At 37.8% G+C, this 25,653-nt stretch overlaps 1 protein-coding gene across 1 annotated transcript in view; it reads right to left on the bottom strand.

Moving 5' to 3' along the window:
* LOC113643234 (cadherin-22) overlaps nucleotides 1–25,653 on the bottom strand; it is a 197,087-nt gene that overhangs the window by 87,160 nt on the left and 84,274 nt on the right. The window contains exon 2 of the mRNA XM_027147379.2: nucleotides 14,583–15,629. Coding sequence (XP_027003180.1) covers nucleotides 14,583–14,810 — 228 coding nt within the window. The 5' untranslated portion in view covers nucleotides 14,811–15,629. The remainder of the gene's footprint in view (nucleotides 1–14,582; nucleotides 15,630–25,653) is intronic.

Here is a 25,653-nt window from a genome sequence, read left to right as displayed (position 1 = left end):
TGGCATAACGACATCTTATAAACGAAGGTTGAAGATCCACTTCTTCATGAAATACTTGAACTAGCACCTTTTCCCCTGTTTGTTGTATGTGTGTATTTTAAATTTTTTTTTAAAAAAATACAAATTTAAATTTAAACTAAAAAAATGAAAATTAATTCATACATATTCTACCGCTTATCCGAACTACCTCGGGTCACGGGGATCTCAGGCGTCATCGGGCATAAAGGCAGGATACACCTTGGACGGAGTGCCAACCCATCGCAGGGCACACACACTCTCATTCACTCAGGCAATCACACACTACGGACAATTCTCCAGAGATGCCAATCAACCTACCATGCATGTCTTTGGACCGGGGGAGAAAACCGGAGTACCCGGAGGAAACCCCCGAGGCACGGGGAGAACATACAAACTCCACACAAACAAGGCGGAGGTGGGAATCGAACCCCCAACCCTGGAGGTGTGAGGCGAACGTGCTAACCACTAAGCCACCGTGCCCCCCAAAAATAAAAATAAAAATAAAAAATTGAACAGAGTTTTAGGCTCATGGTATCTTAAGTCTGCAACCTATTGAACTAGAGTTAATATTTAATGATAGAGACTTAAAAGCACTTTTGTACGTTGCTCTGGATAAGAATGTCTGCCAAATGCTGTAAATGTAAATATAATTCAACAAGCTCTGTTTAGCATAGTGATATGGGAGACACATGACAGGCCGGCATCAAGGATTTAAATGTAGGTCTGTTGTTGAATCTGCCCAAGCAGACATGAATAATGTAATATGAACCTGATGTTCAATAGAACTAAATAAGAAACCCAGACTCAATCTACGTAAATCAAACAGCAGGATCATTATATCTAGTGCTGTTTTGTGCTTGTAATCACTGAGAAACAAAGCTGTTGACCAGCCAAATTCCATAACCGCTTAGACTTAATAGATATGTTACAGTGAAAATTAGGAGAGGTCAAAATGAATTAATCTGGAACATGTCCTAACAAAAGACTTAAATATGGCTAGTTAGAATATCGCATGGGCTTATTGATAAATCTTATTTACTAGCTCCTTTTACACCATATTCTAAAGTTAATAAAACATCGAATAAGGAATAAAACATTGAATAAATTGGGGAGCTATTAAGGACTGGAGGAATCTTGTTAATAAAGCAATTATTTGCTAATTTAGGTATTGCATTAAAGCTGCTGGACATTTAAGCATAAAAACCCTTAGTAACAGAAATATGCTTTTGTGAGCTACTCTGTAGCATGAGATGTGCTGTGTCTTTTTACACTGCACAGTATGATCTAATGGCTGCAAGTGACTGTTCAAGGCTACATCTCAAACTGCACTTTCTCACAAAATAATACCGTACATCTAACTAGTAATGACACCACTGGTATACTGACATACTAATTATTATTGAGTAGGATAGTGTACCATTTGGAACACAGTATTTGAGACTGACAAGATGTAATTATCCGCTGTTGTTTGTCATCTACTCAATATTACAGAAAGTGATACGAATAAAAAAGCCGTACTGTGTACTTCAGTGTGACTGTTACATTCGCAGGATTTGGCTAGCAAACTAACATTATCCGGTTATCTCGCTCTGTTTGCTGGGTGTACTCTTCTCTTATCTCCCGCTCTTCTCCTGGTCAAGCATTGCCAATCGCATTGCCTGGAATTTGATATAATGGTGTATTTGTACTCATGCTGTTGAAAGAGAACACAGCACAAAGCTCTCAGGGCAAATAGGTTAAGATTAGACGATCAAATGGCTTGAAAGAAGCATCGAATTTATTTTTTTTTTTATAAATCTTTCAAAGTGCTTTCACATTGTACATTTGTATTGTGTTTTATTGTGAACAGAGAAAAACAGATATTCTATTTTTCATGTGATCCAGCTCCAACACCACACAAAGGGAAATTTCATTTAACTCCCGCTGATGTTATTTGGGCAATATGATATAAATTCTGCGTTCCTGTGTACAAATATGTATTTTGACTACTGTACACAACCCCTCTGCATGCAAAATGCTGCTACTAGTGTGTTTTTATTTTGTGTGTATTCTGGTCTGATCTGTAAATGTTGTTATCGTGTGTTGTCTCTTTAAGCTCAAGTAGCAAACATTAACCAGGTAGCAAACAGTCTTCAGATCTGTGTGAAGCTGAATTCCTTTTTTCCTAGAACCGCAGCATGATGACGTTTGACGTATCCGTGTTGGCATATGACGTATGTGTCTGAAAACACCTGCCAACCTGACTGTAAATTACTATTGCAGGCTTGTCAGGGTGACTAACAGCAACTCGGAGCATTATGTGTGGAGTTCTTTTCTCCCCAGGGTCCATAATAATAAAAATAATAATAATAATACAAGCTTTAAATCAGAATCTAGTATTATTCTCGCTGCTTTTCATATGTTTGAAATATAAGTTTGCTCAGGCTGTAACGAGAATCTGTCGACACTAAATCGATTTTTCAGCTAACTTTTCACACTGTTTGAAGATATGTCGCGTTTTAACTGCAACATGAAAGGAATTTTGAGAGGAATTGTGCTACAGAGCCCACTCATTGCCCTTGGTAATGTATTTAACCAACAATTGGTTGATATACTGCAAGGGTCATCAATTAGATTTGATCTGGGGCCAAATTCTCTTGGAACAAATCCGGTTTGGTCCAGACTGCTACAAACACGCCCGTCTCCAAAAATAAACATCACAACACATTGGCAGACATTCTCCTTTGTTCATACTCCTTATTCTTAATTGTTCTCTGGGTTGCATCATACATATTATTAACAATGCTATGTAAAATGCCTGAAAATAATACTGCCATTTAGGGCTGCAACTAATTCTCTAAATCTATAAAATGTGATCACAAAAAATCTCTAGTGATTTGTTGGACTGCTGTGATGGAGGATGTGGCACATCACTTCAATTAGACTAATGCATTGTACAGAAATGGTGGCGCATACTACAATAGAGAAAACAAATGGGACTTGTGTTTTTATCATTAGTTAGTGGGAATAAGAGAAACAGTGGCAGTGCTGTTGAACCATTCTTCATCATCATATATTTTTATCATCATTTTTTCAAACACGAAATGAATGATGTTAAAAAGGAATTGGTCTATGAGTGACCATTTTTCTCACTTCAAAACACGTCCTATGGCATAAAGCATGTGCATTATGCAGTGTTAGGCAGTAGACTAGGTGTAGGCGTAGGCAGTAGGCATGTCATTATGTTCGCAATGTACTGTGTATGTTTAATATATCAAGTCATCATGTCGGTATTGTGCTTTCACATCAAAGCCAAGCACCATTATTTTAGAAATAGATGCCCATTTTTAGTTACCTACACAACTATTGGTTGGAATTGAAGTAAATTGCTAGTTTCAGTCACAAAATGCTTATAGCATGTGGCAACATTTCATTGCATTCTATTGCTATTACATTTATTTAAAATTGTGCTCCTAATGGGTGCAACAAAAACGAATATCTGTCATCAATAGCGCTATCATCCGAAAGAGATAGTGTTTGAATCCAAGTGATACCGTCCAAGAGAGCAATACTGGCCTTGCTCTCAGAGTGGGAGGAGAGGTACACTATCACAGTGACACTAGTTGATCATGGGTATCTGTAAGGGGGCGGATAGCGCTTTCCTTAGCGTGTGTTACACCTCCTCGTTGCCCAGCATGAGCTGAAGTTCTAAAGGACGTGGTGGGCGGATTCATGTGTCTCGGAGGAGCCACGTGTTATAGCCTTTTCTGTCCTTCGTCGGTAGCTGTCGCATGATAGGAGGGAGCTGGCTGGTGGGTGGCAACTGGCCAAGACTAATAAATGGGAGGATGAGCGGATTATTAGACCTGTGTATATTATACACACTGCTGTCTTTCGATATCCAGCCACAAAAAAGGTAAAGAAAAAAAAAATACAGAGCCAAATGTAATTTGCTAAAAGTACATCTACTGTAAAGTATGTCTTGACTAACATTAATGAGGAACTCCTTTCAAACAATCTAACTTTGGAAAAAAATCTTTGCTGGTTGACACATTTTACATACTTGAGAGATTATCATCGTTATGTAGCTGGAGAAGATTTTGATAGGATCATATGCAAAACTTGCACCATTTGATGATCCCGGATACACTGAATCATTTGGACAGTTTCTGGAACATTATCTTAAACTGCTTCATTGCTTCGCTGTACATCACATTTTGCCAACTTACACTATATATTAATCCAACAAATTATAGCTGTTTATAGCCTAGGAATGTAGAAAAGTAAACAAATAAAACAAGACAATATATAAAACAAAAGGATTTTCTCGCAAACGCAAACAGATTGATCTTGAAGATGAATTTTGAATAGCAGATGTTTCAAACAGTCTTCTGTTTCTGCAACTGTGTACTGTATCTGTGATCATTTCAGGGCGAAAGGTGTTTCATCAGTATCTGAGTCGAGTTTATATATATATATATACACTTTATATATTACAGACTACACTGGTGTAGAGGTCACATCCCTAGGATGTTGAAGTCAGAAAGTACAAGATGCAATAAAAAAAGGTTTTGATTAAACTTGAATGTATTTCCAGATACAGAACCAGACATATTTCTTTCCTTTCTTGATCCTATCAGCATCAGCCTGAACCCTGCTTTACACACAGAGCTGAAAATATACTTAACTTGCAATTAGCTTTTAGGAGGACTGCAAGTTAGGATGTCAGGATGTCAAACAAACTCTAAATCAGCTCTCTTTCGTCTTCTCCCTGCCTTAGGCTGCCATTTGCGCAAGCATTCATCTATGCTAACTAGAAGGACAAAAGTCTTATCTCTGTGTGGAGCTTTAAAATGAAAGGTCATGCAGAAGGCTAGTCTATTTTACCCTGTTTTTACTAGTTGTTAGTGTTCAAACCTCACAGTCTGCTTACATATATTCATTTTCATCTCTGCGATACTTTATCCACTATATTCATACATTATGATCCAGGTTGCTGAGCACATTTATATATTTTTGTTACTATTTTCTGATTCTAACTATTGATAGTTAAGCACAACATAGAATAATTAACTGCATGGATGTGAGAGTCCAGAATGAGGTGATGTGGCTGTTTTTTTTTTGGTCGGCACACTTCTGAAGTAATATGGATATAACATTATATATATATCCGATGTGAACACTGTGGTGGAATTATTTATCCATTTTAACAGTACACTTAACTTATCGGTTATTAAATATGTGTATAAACACATAAATTGTTTTTCCGTTGAAGGTCTAATATAAAATTTGCCAGGACACCGTTGGCTTTCAGTGTGGGAGGACATTACCTCTGCTGGGATAAGTAAATTCTAATGGCTGAAGAAAATTTTTGGTTCTTCTTTAACTGGCATCTCAGAGAGCAGAAATTTGTATGATATCACTGTTTACTTTGAAGATATAAACATTTGTGTGGAAAATATATTTTTTTTTTCTTTGAATATATTATCCCTAAAAAAGAAAATTTTTTTTCTTCAGATAAAAAGTGTTCAAACAAAAGTTAATAAACAATACAACGCTGTGGAATTTCACATCCTTTAAAGAGCCACATATTAATAAAGGTTAAATTTACTAGCACCAATCTTTAGGAGAGTGGGATACATTCTGTTTTAAGGATTGAGCTCATTTATATCATGCCGCCATACAGTATTTCTAAGTTGCGCTTGGGTCTGTGAACGAATGTGTGTACAAGGTTCCACTCCAATGGACTGGCTTTCTACAGTATTTCCCTGTCTGTTCCTGTATCCTGCCCACTGTTACCTGCATTGGCTCAAGACCTCTACTCTGATCAGTATAAAGCTTTAAATAAAGCTGGATGAATGAACACATGAAGCCTATTTCAAACTTAAGAAAAGACATCATGTATGAAAAAGTGAACATATCTTGTTCATTTATCTTGCATAACAAATACACAGATGGGAAAACATATATGCAAAAATTGAAAGATTAAAATGAAATGAGAAAGTAATCTCTTACAAACAACATACAATAAACACCAAATGCTTCCTTCAATTTATGAGAAGATACTGAACATGGAAATGATATAATTCATACAGTAAAACCAGCATATTAATATACACACAAAAAAACAGCAGATGTTTGGTTTGATTAACTAGTAAATACCGTTTATAGTGTGATTAGATGACAGATTTGTGTAATGATGATGAGTTTACATCCTGTTGTGTATGAAATTCCCAGGATATCAATAGTTTCTGAAATACTCAAACCAGCCCATCTGGTACCAGCAACCATGCCACGGTTAAAATCACAGAGATCATGTTTTTTCTTCATTCTGGTGTTCGATGTGAACTGTATGTGTGATTGTATGCATTGTGCTGCTACCACATCAACTGTTGATTAGATACGTAACTGCATGAATGTGCAGGTGTAAGGTGTTCCTAATAAAGTAGATGGTCTGTAAATTTATAATCACACCCTCCAGTGTCTCTTTTGAGTATGGTTTCTCTCAAGGTTTCTTCCTTTTTCATAAATACAAACACATTTAAATAAATATATGTCTGATATTAATTTTGAATCTTTTCTATTACATTAATCTTTATGTTAACTTTTTTGTTTTATGTTTATGTTCTATGTTTATGTATGAATTTGAATCAGTCTAGCAATCCCATATCTCAGAAATGAGCTTCAGCTTTGAGAATTTTTTTTTTTTTCCTACAAATTTCTTTATCTGGTCCAAATGAACCACTCCATCGATGTTAGAACTGTAATCAACAACAAGTGTTTGTACGGTAATGAGATCAGATGCTCTAAATGTGTTTAGATCCTCCCTAGAAGTGTTAGATGAAATTAAGGAAGCCTTCCTCTTAACACAGCTGCATGCTATTATCACTGTGACACAATTTGATGCTTTCCCCTCTCTTCAGATTTTCACTTCTGAAGTTTAACAGTAAGCTTTTCTTGTTCTGATGGTCCCACTGTAGCATGTGTCAGAGTGCAACAAATCTCTCACCACAGGAACAGCTGAAAACTGTCAGCATTGAGATTATGCTGAGACAATGAGAAGCTTTAAGTGCCTGACAGTGTAATACAGACACTAAAGGCAAGACTGCATCCACTAGGGATAAAAACGATCTGATGATATGAATTGATGCATTGATTTGAACAGCCCCTTTAGGACTTCAGAGTTTTTTTTTTTGTGATGGTTGCGGGCAAAAAATGTATGATTTTTTCAAAATTTGTGATACAATATGTGGAGATTGTTCTTAAAAGTCCATTCTACACATTGTCTTATCTCAACCCAAGCAATATACAGTAAATAACATTTGTGATTAATGCTTGCAATTGCTAGATGACCTTTAATAATGAAAGTATTGTTCAGTTTTGTGCTAAAGTTAGAATTTGTTTAACAAATTATAAAATAATTATGATTAAATATGCAAAAGGACTTGGTGCCATAAATCTAGGGGGGAAAAAATCAGAAGAAAAAATATGTTTAGTATGTTGAACTGATTTATTAAATACATTTGAATAATAGAAGCACAAGAAAGAAAAGATTATTGTAGTTACTGGCTATAAAATACAGCTCTCAAAAATGCAAATGTGGATGATTTACAACAAATGCAAAAAAACATTTATGAAACATCTCAAAGGGTCAATTTTACCCTAAACACTACTCAAGAGTTCAGCTACTACAAGTGAAGACACATATACAGTATAATTATTCATGAGAAAGTTATACTCATGCTGAATACACATGAAATCACACGCTGAAGAGGGTTTTGGCCTAATTTGCATATTTGGGCCAAATATGTGGAAAATCTGTGGTGATTTTGAAAAATTGCAAGCTTGCGAGTTTGATATTCCTAGAGGAACTGATCCTAGAGGAACTGATCCTAGAGGAACTGATCCTAAAGGAACTGATTTGAAAAGCAGCAACTGAAATAAATTGATGCCTCAATCATAAATCAATTGTTACTGATTATTAATTATTTATTAGTCACAATATGCCACCAACTGGTTTGTAAAAAAAGAATTAATATTGTTCAAATATCCACTCCAGCTTCTGAACAAATGTGGTCGCATATTAATCAGTGGTTAATAAAATCACTTCATATCGCTACTATCATCAAACTATTACTATATGAATCTAAATTTTATGGTATGTTTTGAGAAAGGAGGACACAGTGGCTTGGTGATTAAGCATGTTTGCCTCACACCTGCAGGGTTAGAAGGTTCATTTCCAACCTTTGCTATGCATGTCTATAGAATTTACATGTTATCCCTGTGCCTCAGGGGTTTCCTCCGGGTACTCAGGTTACCTTCCCCAGTCCAAAAGCTGATAATTGCCATCTCTACATTGTAGGCTAATTGGCATCTCTAAATTGTCCTTATTGTGTATGCAATTCCACCCGTCAATAAACTAGACTCCTGTCCAGGGTTTACCCTGCCTTGTGGAATAGGCTCCAGACTCTCTGGGTATTGCAGTATAGAGCAGTATAAAGAATGGATGGATGTTGTAATAGTCTGAGGTTAAACCCATTAAGTCACAGTTTGTCAACCCTTATCTAGGTTTATCCCATGTCCTGTTGTTGGTATTCTTGTTTTTTCAACAGCTCCTTGTTCAGGGTAACTACAGCAAATGACCTAGTCCACATATTTGATTTGGCACAGGTTTTACAATGGATGCTCTTCCTGACATAACCCTCCCATTTTGGCATTGGTACGGGACTGAGAGTTAATCCCTCAGTGGCTGGGTTGGTTTCCTACCCAGAGTTTGAACCTGGAGGTGTTGTTGGGAATACAGGTCCTAATGCCAGACCACCAGGGGACACTCTTTGTTTTGTAATATTTGTAAATATTTTCTTGCATAAATACATCCACTTTAACTCAGGAATGACTGTTAATTAGCTCATTAGTCTAATCTAGTCCTGGGAGTCATTAAAACAAGAAGATGTTCAGGACAAAGAGAACACCAGGACCAGGATTACACAAACACTATATTGCGATTGTCTATTTTACTGTTTCATGTTACTTTGTTTGTATTTTGGGGTGTGTCTGTTTTGTTAAGCTAAGCTAAGTTGATTTGGGAAATTTTCCTGTTGCACCCCAAACTGTAAGACATTTCACTTTGGTTAAACAAAGCTTCATCTTCTGCTCTAAAATCATGAGTAAGCTCAACTTGAACATACCCTACTGTATGTTTCAATCATATCATGTTTCACAGTGCAAGAATGAACAGATTTTTCGGTTCTGTAGCGCTGGACTGTGGTCAGTTGTACTGTTGGTACTTGTACAGTAAGCACTGTTGCTCAGGTCAGTAACATCAGTCTGGCTATATATAGACCTCATAATCCCCCATCAGTGTTCATCTGTCAGCACAGGAGCACAGTGTACATTAGTGATTATATTAATTCCCATAAAAGCTTTCATTTCCTCCAGTCCTGTCCTATACCATACAAAACAGAAAACGGGTCAGTAATATGAATGGTGCATAAGGGGGGAAATAACAAATCTAATTACAACCTATTTGAGCAGCCTGTGTAGTGTTGGTTTTGTAATCAGTCTCAGTAGCCACATGATGACGGACGTTTTATTACTAAAACTTCAAGCTAAAGCGAATTAAGAATCATTTCCGATCATTCTTTTTAACTTCCATGATCATCCACCTGCTCAACACACTCTTCTGCCTCCTCTCTCCTTTGCCTTTTTCACTTACAACTGAAGTAATGGATGTGCTACAGGAAAGAAGCATGGAATTTATTTCATTTTTATTTTACTCTATTTTAAAAGTTGCGCTCTTTTGCGCGTAACCCATGCCTGATCAAATTTGAACTATGAGCTGTATCTTCTTCCTGAAAGAATTTAAAAACCTTGAACATCATGAGGTCCAGGTGGCAGTTTGCAACAAGATACAGGTTTAATGACTGACCTCACGCTGCTTGATTTTTTTATCTATCTATCTATCTATCTATCTATCTATCTATCTATCTATCTATCTATCTATCTATTTATCTATCTATCTATCTATCTATCTATCTATCTATCTATCTATCTATCTATCTATCTATCTATCTATTTTGAGAAAAGACTGCAGGGAAACATCATTTCGGTGACGTAGTCTCCCGACCTTCTCATATGTAGGAGAATAAAAAAGATTTCCAACTGGTGTAAAAAAGCAGTTATATGTATGATACAAAAGAATAGACAGTACGGTATTTTTTCATCACAGCAGTTACTAAGACATTCTAAGGGGAGTGCTCATTCTTGCTTTATTTCAGACGCAGCAATCAAGAATACTGAACACCTGTGGACCATTTTGGGAAACAGTGAGCTATGGGTAGTCTAAGTTGAATAGCGAAACACAGGTGTATGATTACATGGGCACAAAGCGTTATTTGATTAGACATTGGTTGATTAGGATCGCAGGAGTGCAATTTGTTTTGAACAGACAAAATGACAAACATGGCATCAAATTACCTGAAAAAAAAATATTTGCAAGCACGATCAAAAAACTAAATCCAGGTACTGAAAACTTCTTCCTATGTGAATGATTAGTGAGTAAGTTTTCCTATTTTATATATCAAACATGGTGCATAGTACTGTGTATACTGTACCTCTGAAACTGCACAATGCACTGTGGTGTGTTAGTGCCCAAAAGTCCAAGCACAGATATACTGTACAGTCTGTAAGAAGTCATTATGGAAACAAAGGCAGTCTTATTTTGAAACACCTGTGTTGTGGGTGCTTACATCATATCTTAATAATAGAGCATAAATCAGCATTATGTTTTGCCGCACTCAGCAGTTGCCGCACGCATAGTGTGACGCCTCGTGTTGTACGACCGCAACAATGACTGGCGTGCCATTAGCTATAGGTTACCTCTGAAAACTTTGCATGTAAAGCTCAATTTCAGTAAGGATCACACTCAATGTATTGTACACACTCACAGAAGATATGTAAAAACCAACATAATGAAAGACTTCCTTGATTAATTGGCATATCATTGCATAATTACATTCCTTCTGAAGTCTAGAGAGAGCAAAAATGCATTACAATCGATTCGTCAACTGATATACAGTATACAGTTTATATACATAATGACATAATAAACTTGAGCTTATAACACAAGCCAGTGGTAGGTGCCACTGTCATAAAATGTTGTATTTTTTACTCCATTAAAAATTTACCTGCGAATGAATATAATAATATACTGTAAATTAGTTGATGGATTAATTTTCTTTAGAATGTAGGGTATGACTTCAGGAATGAGCAGTAAGCATACACGCACTGTAGGGAAAAGAGCAGCTGCATGACCTCACAGTGATATTTATTTCTAGTCAGCTCACTCTGCGTGCTCTGAAAACAAAACACAAATCTGAGATTAGCTAAAATTCAATTTGATGGCAACATGAGCTTTAATAAGCATGCAAATGTTAATATTACAGTCATTGATTTTTTTTTAAACTTCTCACGCTTAACTAGATGAAGGTTTTGCTAAATTTCGTGTTTTTCAATTCCAGAAAAAAGTGTGTAAAGTTGCAGTGCTGCAGGCACCAACTATGAGTTCACTTGGTTTAACTGTGTTTGTGCCAAACATACACACACACACACACACACACACACACACACACACACACACACACACACACACACACACACACACACACACACACACACATTTACATACATTTCTCACTTCTATTTAAAGGGTACTACAGTGCATAAGTGCCCTTACATAAAAAAGATATTTTGTTGAGCAGCAATCCAGCTAAGGAACAGTTACAAAATGATGCCCCAGATATTGTGAAATGATACAGAATATAATACAAAAGAAGCAACAAAATGTATATGTGTGTAAATACTGTTCCTGGAGCAAAACAGTCAATGTGAAGATAATGTAATTCAAAAGTGAGAGGATCATCTAGTGCAATCGTTATAAATATTGATGTCTACAATACTTTATTTACATGTTATGGAACATGTAGGATGTTGATGGTTTAGTGCTAGAACCATTGTGCCGGATGGTACCAACAGTGACGATGCGGCTTGGGTTTCATAGGCAGGGTGTGCGGAGGAAAGGGCTCGGTGCTTCAAGTAGAATAAATAGACCAAACAGACCAGCTCTGATGAAGAGGATGTTCCTTAGTCTTGATGTTCATGTATGGATGAATCTGTAGAATTCTCCCAAATAGCAAGGTGGCAAACAAGGAATGTCAATTCAATTCAATTCAATTCAGTGTAATTGTTCGGGATATGATGAGTCCCTGATGATGCTGAAGGCTTTCTTTATGTAGCAGCTAGAGTAGATTTTCTAGGTCCAGGAGTTTCCCCCCAGTGATATGCTGGACTATCTTCACCACCCTTTCAGACCAGTTCTCTCCAGCCAGCAACAATGCAGCTTGTAAACTATATATAATGCTATGGTAGAAGTTGTCCACTGAGATGCTGCGTTAGATTCAGATTCCTTTTTCAGGTGTTTTTGACCCTTCTTCATGATGTGGGCTTTATTTGAAGACTAGCAGATGTCTTCAGTCACATACATTCCCAGTAAATAGATTCCAGCCACTTTCTCCACTTCTACGTTGTTTATATAGAGCGCAGGCTGTTGCTATGCGATTTCTTGAAATCTGTGATTTCCTGGCCAGATGAATTTTCTTCATAACACCTGGCCATGTCTGACTGTTGGCTGAGATTAGGTAGCGAATGATAGTGTCATCTTTTTTATATAGTGTCCGTGTAGTGAATAGGTACACAGTCATGGGTAAATAGTGGATACTAAGTGCAGCAATGTTGTGCTCGCTCAGTTTGGTTGGAAAGATGTGCGTACTTTAACTGTTCATTCTTTGCTGTCGAGCTGGCAAAATTTCCAGTATTGTCACATTCATTCCTGTCCAAAATGGCCTATATATACTATATATGATATGAAGATATAATAATATATATATGAGAATTATTTATATATAATTATATATATATGAGATTTATATATATATATATATATATATATATATATATATATATATATATATATATATATATATATGATTTAATAACATTTTATATTATTATATTATTACATTTTTTTAGGTCAAATAAATAAATAAATAAATAAATAAATAAATAGGTCATAATGTTACTTTATCAAATGACATACACAGCACTTTCTGGATACGAAGAAGAAGAAGAAGAAGAAGAAGAAGAAGAAGAAGAAGAAGAAGAAGAAGAAGAAGAAGAAAAAACTGTGAGTTCAATTCATAGAAATTCAGAGCAGGGAAATTCATTATCCAAATGTATGTAGCAAAACTGCCAGTTTATAGCAAAGACAGAGGCCATTTAAGAAGTGAAAAAAAAACATGTTTCATTAGTAGAATAATAGTCCTATATTCTTGGCATCCGTGCTGAGTTAGAGCTGATCGAGACACAGTGAAAGGCGGAGGTGAAGAAAAAAAAATCCTCATTTTAAATGGTTACTGGTGATAAAAGCATGCTGGTCGTATTTAATCCTATATTGCCCTAATTAAAGTATTTGATACCTTCAGCGATAAATGGGTCTAGCAACACCAGCAGCCACTATTAATTGCCTTGGCTTGTTCTACGGCTTCATGGTGTGCAATAATTCTGGGTAATTTTATTAATAAAATCATCTCTCTCCAGACATCCAACCCCCACCTCTTCCCCCGTGCCTGATTTCCCATTTAGACATCAGCTCCTATCTTGTCCGGTGCACACATACTCCAGAATAATGAATCATTCTGAAATGGATGTGTCTTCCTTTGCATTGCCACACACACGCGCGCACACACACACGCGCGCACACACACACACTGGATCCCAATGGATTAGACTAAAATTAAAAGGAAATCATAAACATAGTTCTAAGTGTATCTGTTCTAATTTCTCTGAAAATATACTGTATACTGACCAGTGGTGGAAATACTTGAGTAATTGTACAAATCATTACAAATCTCTCTCTCTTTTTTTGCTTATCTAGGCAATGACTGTATGCTATACATCAAGCCAGTTCAGTTTAGTATACAATCTTTTTAGTTTATCATCCAGTAAAATTCACCAATGAAGAAAACAAGCTCTATTATCAGTCATGACCTTGCTCAGAGTAGTTAATTGTACAGCTACAGTGTCTGTTTGTCTGTCCTTCTGGGGATGAATGAGCCACCAGACCTGATTTTGAACATGAGGATGAGCATCCCTGCCTCATATCACTAAAATGTTTCAATATGCTGCACTAAACAAGATGCTTCAATATGCTGGAGGACTAAACAACGAATTTAACAGCATTTATTTTGATGCCTTCATCTAACCACTAACTACTTGTCTAGGCAAATCAAGGTAGAAAGTCCTACCTTGTAAATATTCATTGTAAAATTTAAAGACATAATGATTGGAAGATTTTTTTTTTTTTTATCCAGGCCAAAACTACATGAAAAACACTTTATCAAGATGCAGTGACAGACATGTAGACAGACTTTAAGAAATATAAACATAAAGCAATGCAAATAAAATACATCCCTATAATAATAATAATAATAATAATAATTTAAAAAAATATCCATGTACAATGAACATACCTTTCCAACATAAAGTGGCTCTGTTCCTGTGTACTCTTCTACCACAAAGAACTGGTTCCACACCCATCCTCTCTTCACTCTTTCATGGGTCACTGAGTGCTTTTCAAGAGATTTGACTTCTGTGAGAATGCTAGTCCTCTGATCATAACAGGATCCCAATCCCCAGCAGTGCAGCACTCCGAGAGTCACAACCAGAGCGTTTGTCCTTTGTCTCCACTGTGCAGCCATTTTGGACAACTCTCAGTCTTCTACATGTGGCAAAGATCGCGAACACGATCAAAAACAACTTCTCTTTTCAGTGTTGCTAAGGATTGTGTAAAAATAATCAGAGAAAATGTGCTTTAATGAGAGAGTTTTTGGTTCAATAAATCCAATAACTAGTTCTTTTTTAAAATCCTGCAGATGCTAGAAAAAGACTGAGGCATCGTTTGGAATATGGAAAAGCAAAATAAGCACACAGTTGTTCAGGAGTGCTGAAGTGTTGGGAAGACGTGTTCACGCTGCTGTACCGGGTGCAAGGCCACAAAGTTCTGGGTCTGCTACTAACACTAAGAAGAGTTTGGACAGGGAGATATGAAAGCACAAAGACATCTTTGGAAATCAAGATGGCCAAGTAGAAAAAGTTTTTATTTTGTTGTTTTTTTTTTGTTTTGTTTTGTTTTGTTTTTCCAAGCCGAAGCTCAGTAATCCCAATAAGGCTCTTCCAAGTCAAGGAAACAGAACCGATATTATAGTTGGTTTAGTTTTTAGTGATTTTTTAAAAGTATGTCAAAACAGTCCATTTGTGTTCCATGCCATAAGTACCAGCCAGAGCTCAATCTTCATCCAGACAAACAATTAGCCCTGAAAGCAGCTAATCATTTTAGTAAATTCTTACACAGGCCAAGAGATGATGAATTTCTGGTTGCAGGAAACACATAATGTACTGAATACAGAGTAGGATTTGTTTGGTGTTGTGCCATAGCTTTCTTCAGTAAAGCATTAGCTGCATCCACAGTAGACCTCCTACAGTCTCCAAGAGAACATGATGAACATTTAGAAAGCCATCTGAAATAAAACACACACAGAAATAACAGTTAGTTTTTATATATCTTGGCTGATCAAATATGGTGTCCAGTACCATATTCAGCTTAAAATGTGTTTGTTGATCTCAAAATATATTATTTAGTAACTGTGACAGTAGCAGGGAAGGAATGTTGGAAGGAAGAATGTTAAATCTGAGAGATTACGGGGTTAAAAATTTGACTTATGCAACCCTTTCTCCTTTAACACACTGCTACGTCACAATAAAGTCACTGCAAGAACGATTCACCACCCAAATGATATCTCACGTCATCTATCTATCTCTTGGGGCAGTGGTGTCTCAAGTGATTGAGGCTCTGGGTTCTTGACTGAAGGATTGGGGTTCAAGGCCCAGCACTGCCTGTTACAGGGGTGCTGTATCATAGCTGACCCCAACCTCCTTAGTTGGGATATGCGAAAAAAAGAATTCCACTGTTCAGTAATGTATATGTGACGAAATTAAAGGCTTCCATGGCCCCCTCCTAAATAAATTATAGGATGCTCCTTTACACTGATGTACAGTTTATGTGCCGAATCTGATAGGCTACACTCTTAGAAAGAAGATCAGAAGGATCATATATATAAATATATATTATACTATATATATAAATTGCTAGAGAGGTTGCTCTAGAGTTTCTCGAGAGTGGTGGAAAAATCCCCCAGTGAGCAGCAGGTTTGTGGGTAAAAATGCTTTGTTGATGATTCATTTCAGAGGAGAAGACACAGGTATGAGCTAACAGGAAATCTCCAGTAACTCAAGTAACCAGTCTTTAGAGTCATAGTGAGCACAAAGGAATCACAGAATACACAACACATACCAAGCCTTAAATCAGATGACACACAACAGCAAAAAAAACACATCAAATTCCACCCGTGTCAGCCAAAAACAGGATTCTAGGAATAATCTTTTGGTAATTTTTCAAACTTCTACCGTCCAGTTTTGGTAAACCTGTTCCTACTGTAGCCTTGGATACATCCTCTTTACTGGCAAGCGTCATCTGACATTCTGGCTGTTTGTATCCTACGTTCCTCTGACATTTAAGTGTGTTCTGTATTCTGAGATGCTTCTCGGCTCATTACACTTGGAAAAAGGAGTTATTGGAGTTAATGTAGCCTTCCTGTCAGCTCGAAACCAGTCTGAACGTTTCCTTTTGACCTCTTTTATCAATTGCTCCACACTGGATGCTGTTGTTGTTTTGTATTCTATGTAAACTATATAGTTGTGCATGAAAACTAAAGAAGATCAGCGGTTTCTGAAATCCTCAAACCCACCCATCTGGCACAGGTAACCATACCAAGTCAGGTCAGTAAGATCATCGTTGTCCAGTTTCTGACATGAAGATTAAGGGAAGTATTAATTAATGCATGAATTCATAGCCAGACATAAATTCAGAATTCACTTTTTAAGCTTCCCGACACGCTTCTTTTTTTGCAACAGCCTGACCTGCGTACATAGAGTATGTCGTGCTGACACCCGTCTAACCTGCCGATTAATGTCGTGCTGACCCCTGCTTGACTTGCCTACAAATGTCATTCTGACCCTTTTTACTTCTACTGTTATGCGGCATTAAAAAGGTAAACTTTATTTATTTATTCCAAATACAAGTCTGACTTTTAAAACCACACTACCATATCCTGTCGCCATGCTAATTAGTCAATTTGCAGTTTTTATTCTAAAACAAAAGTCTTCACACAGAGAAAAAAACACTTTTCCCTTCCCTACAAATAATCAACCTACAACCATTTTTTTTTTCATGAGAGAATGTTTAGACTCAGCAAGAATCAGAATAAGCCCAAGAGCCCGATGTGTGAGTTAGTCAGGTGTGGCGAAGGTGAGAACTGTGAGGTAGGGAGACAAAGGGAGAGTTATACATCACAGACGTGGTCTGGAAGTCACTGACTGCCTAGCTGTGACCTACAGCATTGGATTTACACTAGGGGGTATCTGATTAATTGCATGAGGGAGCACTAATTGGATAAATGCATTCATCAATTAATTCCATCCATCAAGGCAGTTAGCCTAATACTTCAAACAAACAGTGGGCCAGGAGGTGTAGATAAGCTAGAGCCCCTGCTGCATGCACAAACATACAACTCTGGCTAATGATTAATGGTCTTTTGAAGCATTTTGAATTTGTAGAAAAACATCGTTTTAAGTGGCTGAGGTATCACAACCTCAAGGCTAAATGATTATGGCATCAGCTGTATTGAATGCTTACAGTAGCTGATATGTGGGTATCATACAGAAGGCAGCGATGAGGAAAGAATAAAACCTCAGAAAAAAAAAGCAGAAAAATTCCAGCCAAGCTAATATATCAGATAATCAAGATTACATATATTCTGTGCATGTTGAATATGCATTATTCAAAAAAATGTTTGCTAATATGAGACATTTATATGATCAGCTCATTTACTAGAACTGAAGGTTAGAGGAGCGTGACTATTCCACACAGGCAGGGAGGGAGTTCCAGCCGCAATCCGTGCAATCTCAATATTACACTTGCTGCATAGTGAGCCAACGTATTAAGGAAAGTCAATGGAGAAAATCACATGTCAATAGAGGACATGGTGGCTTAGTGGGACATTAGTGGTTAGCATATACTTTATGTCTTGCACCTCAGGGATTGGGGGTTCGATTCCTGCCTCCACTCTGTATGTGCAGAGTTTGCATGTTCTCCCTAAGCTTCCTCTGGGTACTCTGGTTTCCTTTCCCAGGCCACAGACATGCATTGCAGGCTGACTGGCATCACTTACATTGTGATTTCATTGTATGGCACTCAGAAAATGCACATTTTTAGTTGTTACGTTAAATGCTTTCACCCAATCAGGGTCGCAGTAGACACAGAGCACTGTATCATACTGGGTTACTGTGGATACACCGTACTGTAGAATCACCAAGTTTGAATCCTGGCTTGAAGTCCAAAAAAGACATTGGATAGGATGGTGTTACTCTTTCCACTGACAGTCAGAGAAACAACAGCTGATCGGGGCATCTGTGAGCTAGCATGATTTAGCTTGAGCAGCAGTTTGTGTGTGTCATATGGCTTCATGTATCACACAGGGTCAATATGTTAGCCTTCACCCTCCCTAGGTGAAATCTGTATTGCAATAGTCGGTGGGAATTGTTAATGACAAAAATGGAGAGGAAAAAAGTTCTGATCTCAAATCTGAAGTTCTGATATCAAATACTGGAAAACTAATGGTGAATGAAAACCTTTTGAAATACTCTGTTTTAGGCATCAGTGGGATAAAGATGCTGCGTAAATCTAATGTGACAGATTGTCAGAGACAGAAGGTGTAAAATCCATATTGCGGTATATTACAAAAGGGGAAACAATTCCAAATCTGGAGCAAAAGGTAAAGTCGGTACAACCAGCAAAGAGTCCTACTGTAAGACACAGTATAGACAGTCCAGGAGGCAACCAAATCCGAAAAACACAAGGGAGAGGTAAGCGTCAAAGTAGAGAAAGAGAAGCGACACAAAGCCAGTACACAAACAGGCAAAAGAACAGGAAAACAATAAAGGGTTTGTTATGCAGAATTAATGCAATACTTCGCACCGAAGTCAGCGTGAGCCCATCTTAAAAACACAAAAACACAAAACACAAAAACCCGGGTCCTACTACTCAATATTCGGACGGCGGCTCCCTCTGGCAGGGCGGAAAGGGAACTTCAGATGACGACATTAAAAGTAAGAGTAAATAATTCTTTTTGAGATTTTTTCCAATTCTTAGAACTTATCCGTAGTAAATTCCTTCACATCAGTTAGAATTTTTGTCTACAACAAAAAAGCACCTTCCGGGTGTGCGCAAAAACCCAATCAATTAACCCAACTCTCTGTAAACAATGTTTGTCATTCAGGACTCAGACACAAACATATTTACACAGACAAAACCTTAGTAATTCAGGGTCTCTGTGTTTTAAATGAAACGGTAGTTTATCAGCTCCTTTCTGGCAATTCCTTGATAATTGTCGGTCACGTTTAAGCTTTCAGAAGTAAACACTTCTGATTTTCATTAATGCTGCATTTTCAGCCCCCTTGAGTACACATTTTAATGCCTTTCTTTTGCTCTTGTCTGTTCTTATTTTCCACTGGCCTTCATGAATACGATCATAGTTTGTTGCTCTATCTGCAGGCTATGTCTGATCAAAAGGAGGTATGACATGTGGCATTTAAAAGAAGACTCAAAAATGTAGAACTTTTTTTTTTACCTAAGATAAATAAAATAAAAATAAAAAAAAATCAGAAATGACAAGCACCGAAGATTGTAATTAATAGCTTTCATCCTAACAGGTTAACATATTTTAAAAAAGTGTCTTATGACATCCCATCCTACCCCAGCACACTTGCCAATTTATTTATATAAATCGGTTGAACCAAAGCCAAACAAAATCACAAACAAGCTCACTTTGCAATTATTTGATCAAAAGTTTCCCATGTTTGAAATTAGGCTTGATTTGTGTCCCCTACAGAGCTCACATCAAAGTTAGCACATGTTGTTTGTTCCATCTTTGCTGGAAAAAAAAAAAAAAAACAGCTCATGGGAAAGCAATTCATTCATTTCAGTGGATCTGCAGTTCCCCTGTGTACGTTTTAAAAGCACACTTTTTTAGTGGACCTCACCATGTGTTTATGATTAATTAGAAACCATTTTCATCAAATAATTTTATGAGGGAATTTATCTGTGAAGTCCTTCGTGAAGCTGTACACTTGCTCTAAGTAGAATCACAGTATGTTTTTTTTTCCCTTTCAAACTCTCTGCATTTCTGTTTTCCTCTTTTCTCTTAAAACTCTTTTTAAAGGAACACAATTTGTGTCTAATTAAGGCTGAGAATGTGGTGTGTTAATGAACTGGCACTGGGAAAAAGAGCAGTTGTTGCTGGTGCAGTTGGACACACTCAGGAGTCACAGGCTTAAGTTAATTATTACGATGTCAATTAGCAAGAATCAAATGTAAGGGGTGGCAGGGGTTAGCAAGCCATCAGCTGGATTTGATATAAAAGTAACGCCTCACTTTCTCCATGCAAAGCGTTATTGGCAAGCTCGGGTTGCTCATTCGTGACCTATTAGGTCGTAGATTGATTAAAAAACATGGCTGCTACTTCTTATCAGTTGTTAGTCCGAGAGCAGATGCCATGACAGCTTGTATCCATGGGCTGAGAGGAGACAGATCACCAGAGAATGATGGGCTTAGGGCCAGAGCTAGAGACTGACAGCCTTTCAGTCAAGCTCGCTCATCTTTTCTCTCCCTTATCTCCCTGTATCTTGATGCGCACTCTGCAGGCTACTTTTCAACCTGGTCGGCATCCATCTATTTAATGTGAGTAGCAGGATGTCTATGGGCCAGGTGTACTTTTCTCTGTCCAACAGGAAAAAACATGGCACTATTACAAAGATTTTATTTCACTCACTACAACCATTCAGGAACAAATTTTTGACAGAGATTAAAAGTTTTATTTCCAATGTTTTACTAGACTCTGCTTGCATTCTTACCAATGTCCGTATATTGAGTTCCTTGACTCTGGATTTGGGGGGCACGGTGGCTTAGTGGTTAGCACATTTGCAGAGTTGGGGGTTCGATTCCTGCCTACGCCTTGTGTGTGTGGAGTTTGCATGTTCTCCCCGTGCCTCGGGGGTTTCCTCCGGGTACTCCGGTTTCCTCCCCCGGTCCAAAGACATGCATGGTAGGTTGATTGGCATCTCTGGAAAATTGTCTGTAGTGTATTGAAGGTACACTTCAATAAACATGTGTCATAAAGATCAGACTTTATGTTGGAGTAAAGCCTGCTAAAACTCGCATCAAATCTATTATCTGAAATCCAGAGTCATTCATTCATTCATTCATTCATTCATTCATTCATTCATTCATTCATTCATTCATTCATTTTCTACCACTTTATCCGAACTTCTCGGGTCATGGGGAGCCTGTGCCTATCTCAGGTGTCATCAGGCATCGAGGCAGGATACACCCTGGACGGAATGCCAACCCATCACAGGGCACACACACTCTCATTCACTCACACACACACTACGGACAATTTTCCAGAGATGCCAATCAACCTACCATGCATGTCTTTGGACTGGGGGAGGAAACCGGAGTACCCAGAGGAAACCGCCGAGCCTCGGGGAGAACATGCAAACTCCACACACACAAGGCAGAGGATGGAATCGAACTCCAACCCTGGAGGTGTGAGGCAAACGTGCTAACCACTAAGCCACCGTGCCCCCAACAAAAAGACTGAGATATCAAAAACAGACATGGATACCAAAAATGGACATTAACTGTATAACCTGTCTGAAAATTAACCCTTAAGAAACCCTTCATTTGTAAGGCTCTCTGTTTTATAATTTTTTGCCTCCAAGACAGATAAGGAAACGTACATTAACTGACCTACTTTCAAAATTGTGCAGGGTATGGAGCTGTAGCTTTTAAGCCATTTGCCTCTAATATTAATAGGTATGACAATTGCCTATAGTTATGGAGAAAAATGGCATCTGGACTTGAAACAGCCATTAGAAAAATATTTGAAGGTCATCAGAAGTAGGTCAGTATAACCAAAAATTGAGTTAATATGGACTGGTGTAGACAGGTAAAATAAAATGTATTCCTGAAAAAGATGTGAAAAGATGAAATGTGCATACATGTTGAAAAATTGAACAAATGAATGAATGAAGTATTATGTGTCGATCATTTTAAAAACTACAACTCGGGTCACGTTAAATTTGAAAAACAAAAGACGAAACCCGGCAAACTCATCAGCACAGCCATTTTGTCACTGGCTCCATGATCTGATGTTTTACTACTAACATATTAGTCACACAGATTAATCTGAATTTTGCATTTTTCAGTTAAAGGTGAAGATGTTTGTATACATCAATATGCAAGCTCTAGTAATCAGGGAACCAGTTTTGTTGTCCTAAATAACTTTACTCTATATGTTTTGATGTGTGATAGGCAGTGTTGTAATGTAACAAAGTAAAAATACTTTAAGTAGAAATTTCACCTATCTGTACTTTACTTTGCTATTTAAATTTGTCAACTTTCACTTTTGCTCCACTACATTTCCGAGATAAAATGTATATTTTTACTCGGCTATATTTCCTTTAAGCATCTTCGTTATTCGTTACTACAAAAGAAAATCAGAAGAAATGTGTGCGACTGCAATAAGGGAGGTTTGGCGAATCACTGCTCCTAGATTGCATTACGCACACTCTATTTCAGCGTAATGTTGCCAAAAGGAGGCACAACTGAAACCGCCATGGAAGCACCTGCTGGAGGACCTCCCGTTATCGTAGACCAGGGGTGGCCAACCAGTCAGAGACCAAGAGCCACATTACTTTGTTAGCGCAAAGAGCCACATAATACACATGGGCACACATGATCATCACCTTTTTTCCCCCTGCAATTTTGAGAGCGAACTCGACACAAATTGTTTACTCAAATGATCTTGCTCCTACTGGGAAACTTTGAGGTATTTTCATCCTACTCACATGCGCGTTTGACGAAAATACCGTATTGAGTTCAAGCGAAGCGAACACGCGTATTAAAAAGACACAAATACAAACTTCGATATGAACGTAAGAGGCGCATGCGGCTAGGGAGCCGCGGGTTGGCCGCCCCTGTCGTAAACGACCACCCCGACGATAGTGGTGAACAGGGTGAAGAAGATAACGTTATACACCCGTGGCCGTATTTGCAAGAAATGTTTCTTTACATTGGAATGAAAGATTCTTCCTACCGGGTGAAGTGCCTCTTATGTCTACCGAAAATCACTGAAATTTTACTTTTTACTTTTACTTCAAATACTTAAGTACATTAAATATCAGAAAATGCCTTTTGATACTTAAGTACAGTAAATATCAGATACTTTAAGACTTTTACTTGAGTAATATTCTAAAAGGTAACTTTCACTTCTACCCAAGTCTTTTTCTAGTACGATACTTGTACTTTTACTCAAGTATTGCTTTCTAGTACTTTATACAACACTGGTGATAGGTTGGCACCCTGACAAGGTTGAATCCCACCTTGTGCCGTACTCTAAATCCCCTTATATACAGTAGAGTCCCTGATCACCATTACAATGTGTACGATAAGTGCTATGGAAAATGAATGAATAGATGGATGGATGCTTTGATATTTGTTCATCTGTAAAAAAAAAAATAAAGAAATAAATCAACTGTATCAACTCTAGTGCACACATTCACTGACAGAGGGACACAAGCAGTGGGAAATGTGTGTGTCTGTGTGTCACATCATCACACGTCACAGACTCTGTTTCATCATGGCGTACAAACATGGCCACCACCTTCCACCTGCACTCCCACGCTGAGAGTAACAATCCTTCTGATTCTGTTCACCTGTTCAACTTCCTGTTCTCTTAGAACTGTTCTTGTTATTTGTGTATTTGTTTTTATTATTTGAGAGGTATGTTTTCAGATCTCTCGCATCCATGATCTTTATATTACTGTGATCCCTTTTGGACTGCTCATATTTTTACCGTGACTTTTCCTAGCCTGTTTGGAACCAGTTTATATCCTAATGGTCTTGTAGCTGTTCTTGCCCCTGTACTCTCCCTAATGTGTATCAGACTGCTTGCTATTTTCTAATTTTCAAAATGTTTCCTACTATTGTTAAACTGTTCTTATTTTTTCTTTTGCTCCTAGCAAACAGCCTGCGTTTGCATGCTTATCTCCAAGCGACTGTGTTTGTGACAGTGTGAAGCAATGCCACACTTATGCAATTACACAGAAGTCATTTATTTAAACAATTAATGTAAATTCAGCATAGGAAAAAAAAATAGTTTTTATTGTTATGTTGTAATATGAATATGAATCAATTGTATTCCAGGAAGTGATGTGATGAAATGGTAAAATTTTACTGTGCAATAAACCCATCGACTAAAATATTTTTATAGCTGATAAACATCTCATGGGGCACGGTGGCTTAGTGGTTAGCACGTTTGCCTCACACCTCCAGGGTTGGGGGTTCGATTCCCGCCTCCGCCTTGTGTGTGTGGAGTTTGCATGTTCTCCCCGTGCCTCGGGGGTTTCCTCCGGGTACTCCGGTTTCCTCCAAAGTCCAAAGACATGCATGGTAGGTTGATTGGCATCTCTGGAAAATTGTCCGTAGTGTGTGAGTGAATGAGAGTGTGCGTGCCCTGCGATGGGTTGGCACTCCGTCCAGGGTGTATCCTGCCTTGATGCCCGATGACGCCTGAGAAGGCACAGGCTCCCCATGACCCGAGGTAGTTCGGATAAGCGGTAGAAAATGAATGAATGAATGAATGACACTGGATTTCAGATAATAGATTTGATGCGAGTTTTAGCAGGCTTTACTCCAACATAAAGTCTGATCTTTATGACACATGTTTATTGAAGTGTGCCTTTAATTGATCTAATGAAGTTTATAATGAGTTACTGATGCTTACCAGGATGGAAAACAATTGATAAAGAGTTTGAACTCCACCAGTATCACGATTCATTCACCATTCAATTCATCACCACTGTGTCTCTCCAAAGGAGCAGAAGTCACTCCAAGTCCCTTCTATAACAAATATTAATAATAATAATACTAGCATCTAAGACAACAAAGGACCACTCTTGCATTGACTGATGCTATTGTTCTCGAGTCCACTATAATGCAAACAATGTCCAGGGTGTATCCTGCCTCAATGCCCGATGAGGCCTGAGGTAGGCACAGGCTCCCCATGACCCGAGAAGTTCGGATAAGCGGTAGAAAATGAATGAATGAATGAACATCTGGCAATCTTGCTAATATTTGTGAATGTGGCAAAAACATGGGAAAGGGAAGTAAACGAGTAAAAAACGATTATAAATTTTGATACAGAATTTTGTTAATTGATGCAAGCTTTAGCTTTTATATATTGTTCTTTAATGTCTGCTTCACCAGAGAGAACGGTAAGAGAGCTTTTTGGCATGTTGTACTATACATTACTGATATAGTTCATTGCCACAACGATAAAATAATCCATGGGTCCAAACTGGCCA

This window comes from Tachysurus fulvidraco, chromosome 5, assembly GCF_022655615.1.
Source record: "Tachysurus fulvidraco isolate hzauxx_2018 chromosome 5, HZAU_PFXX_2.0, whole genome shotgun sequence".
NCBI classification, from domain to species: Eukaryota; Metazoa; Chordata; class Actinopteri; order Siluriformes; family Bagridae; genus Tachysurus; species Tachysurus fulvidraco.
Note: the sequence above shows the minus strand (reverse complement) of the source record. Positions and strands in the feature narration are given on the sequence as shown.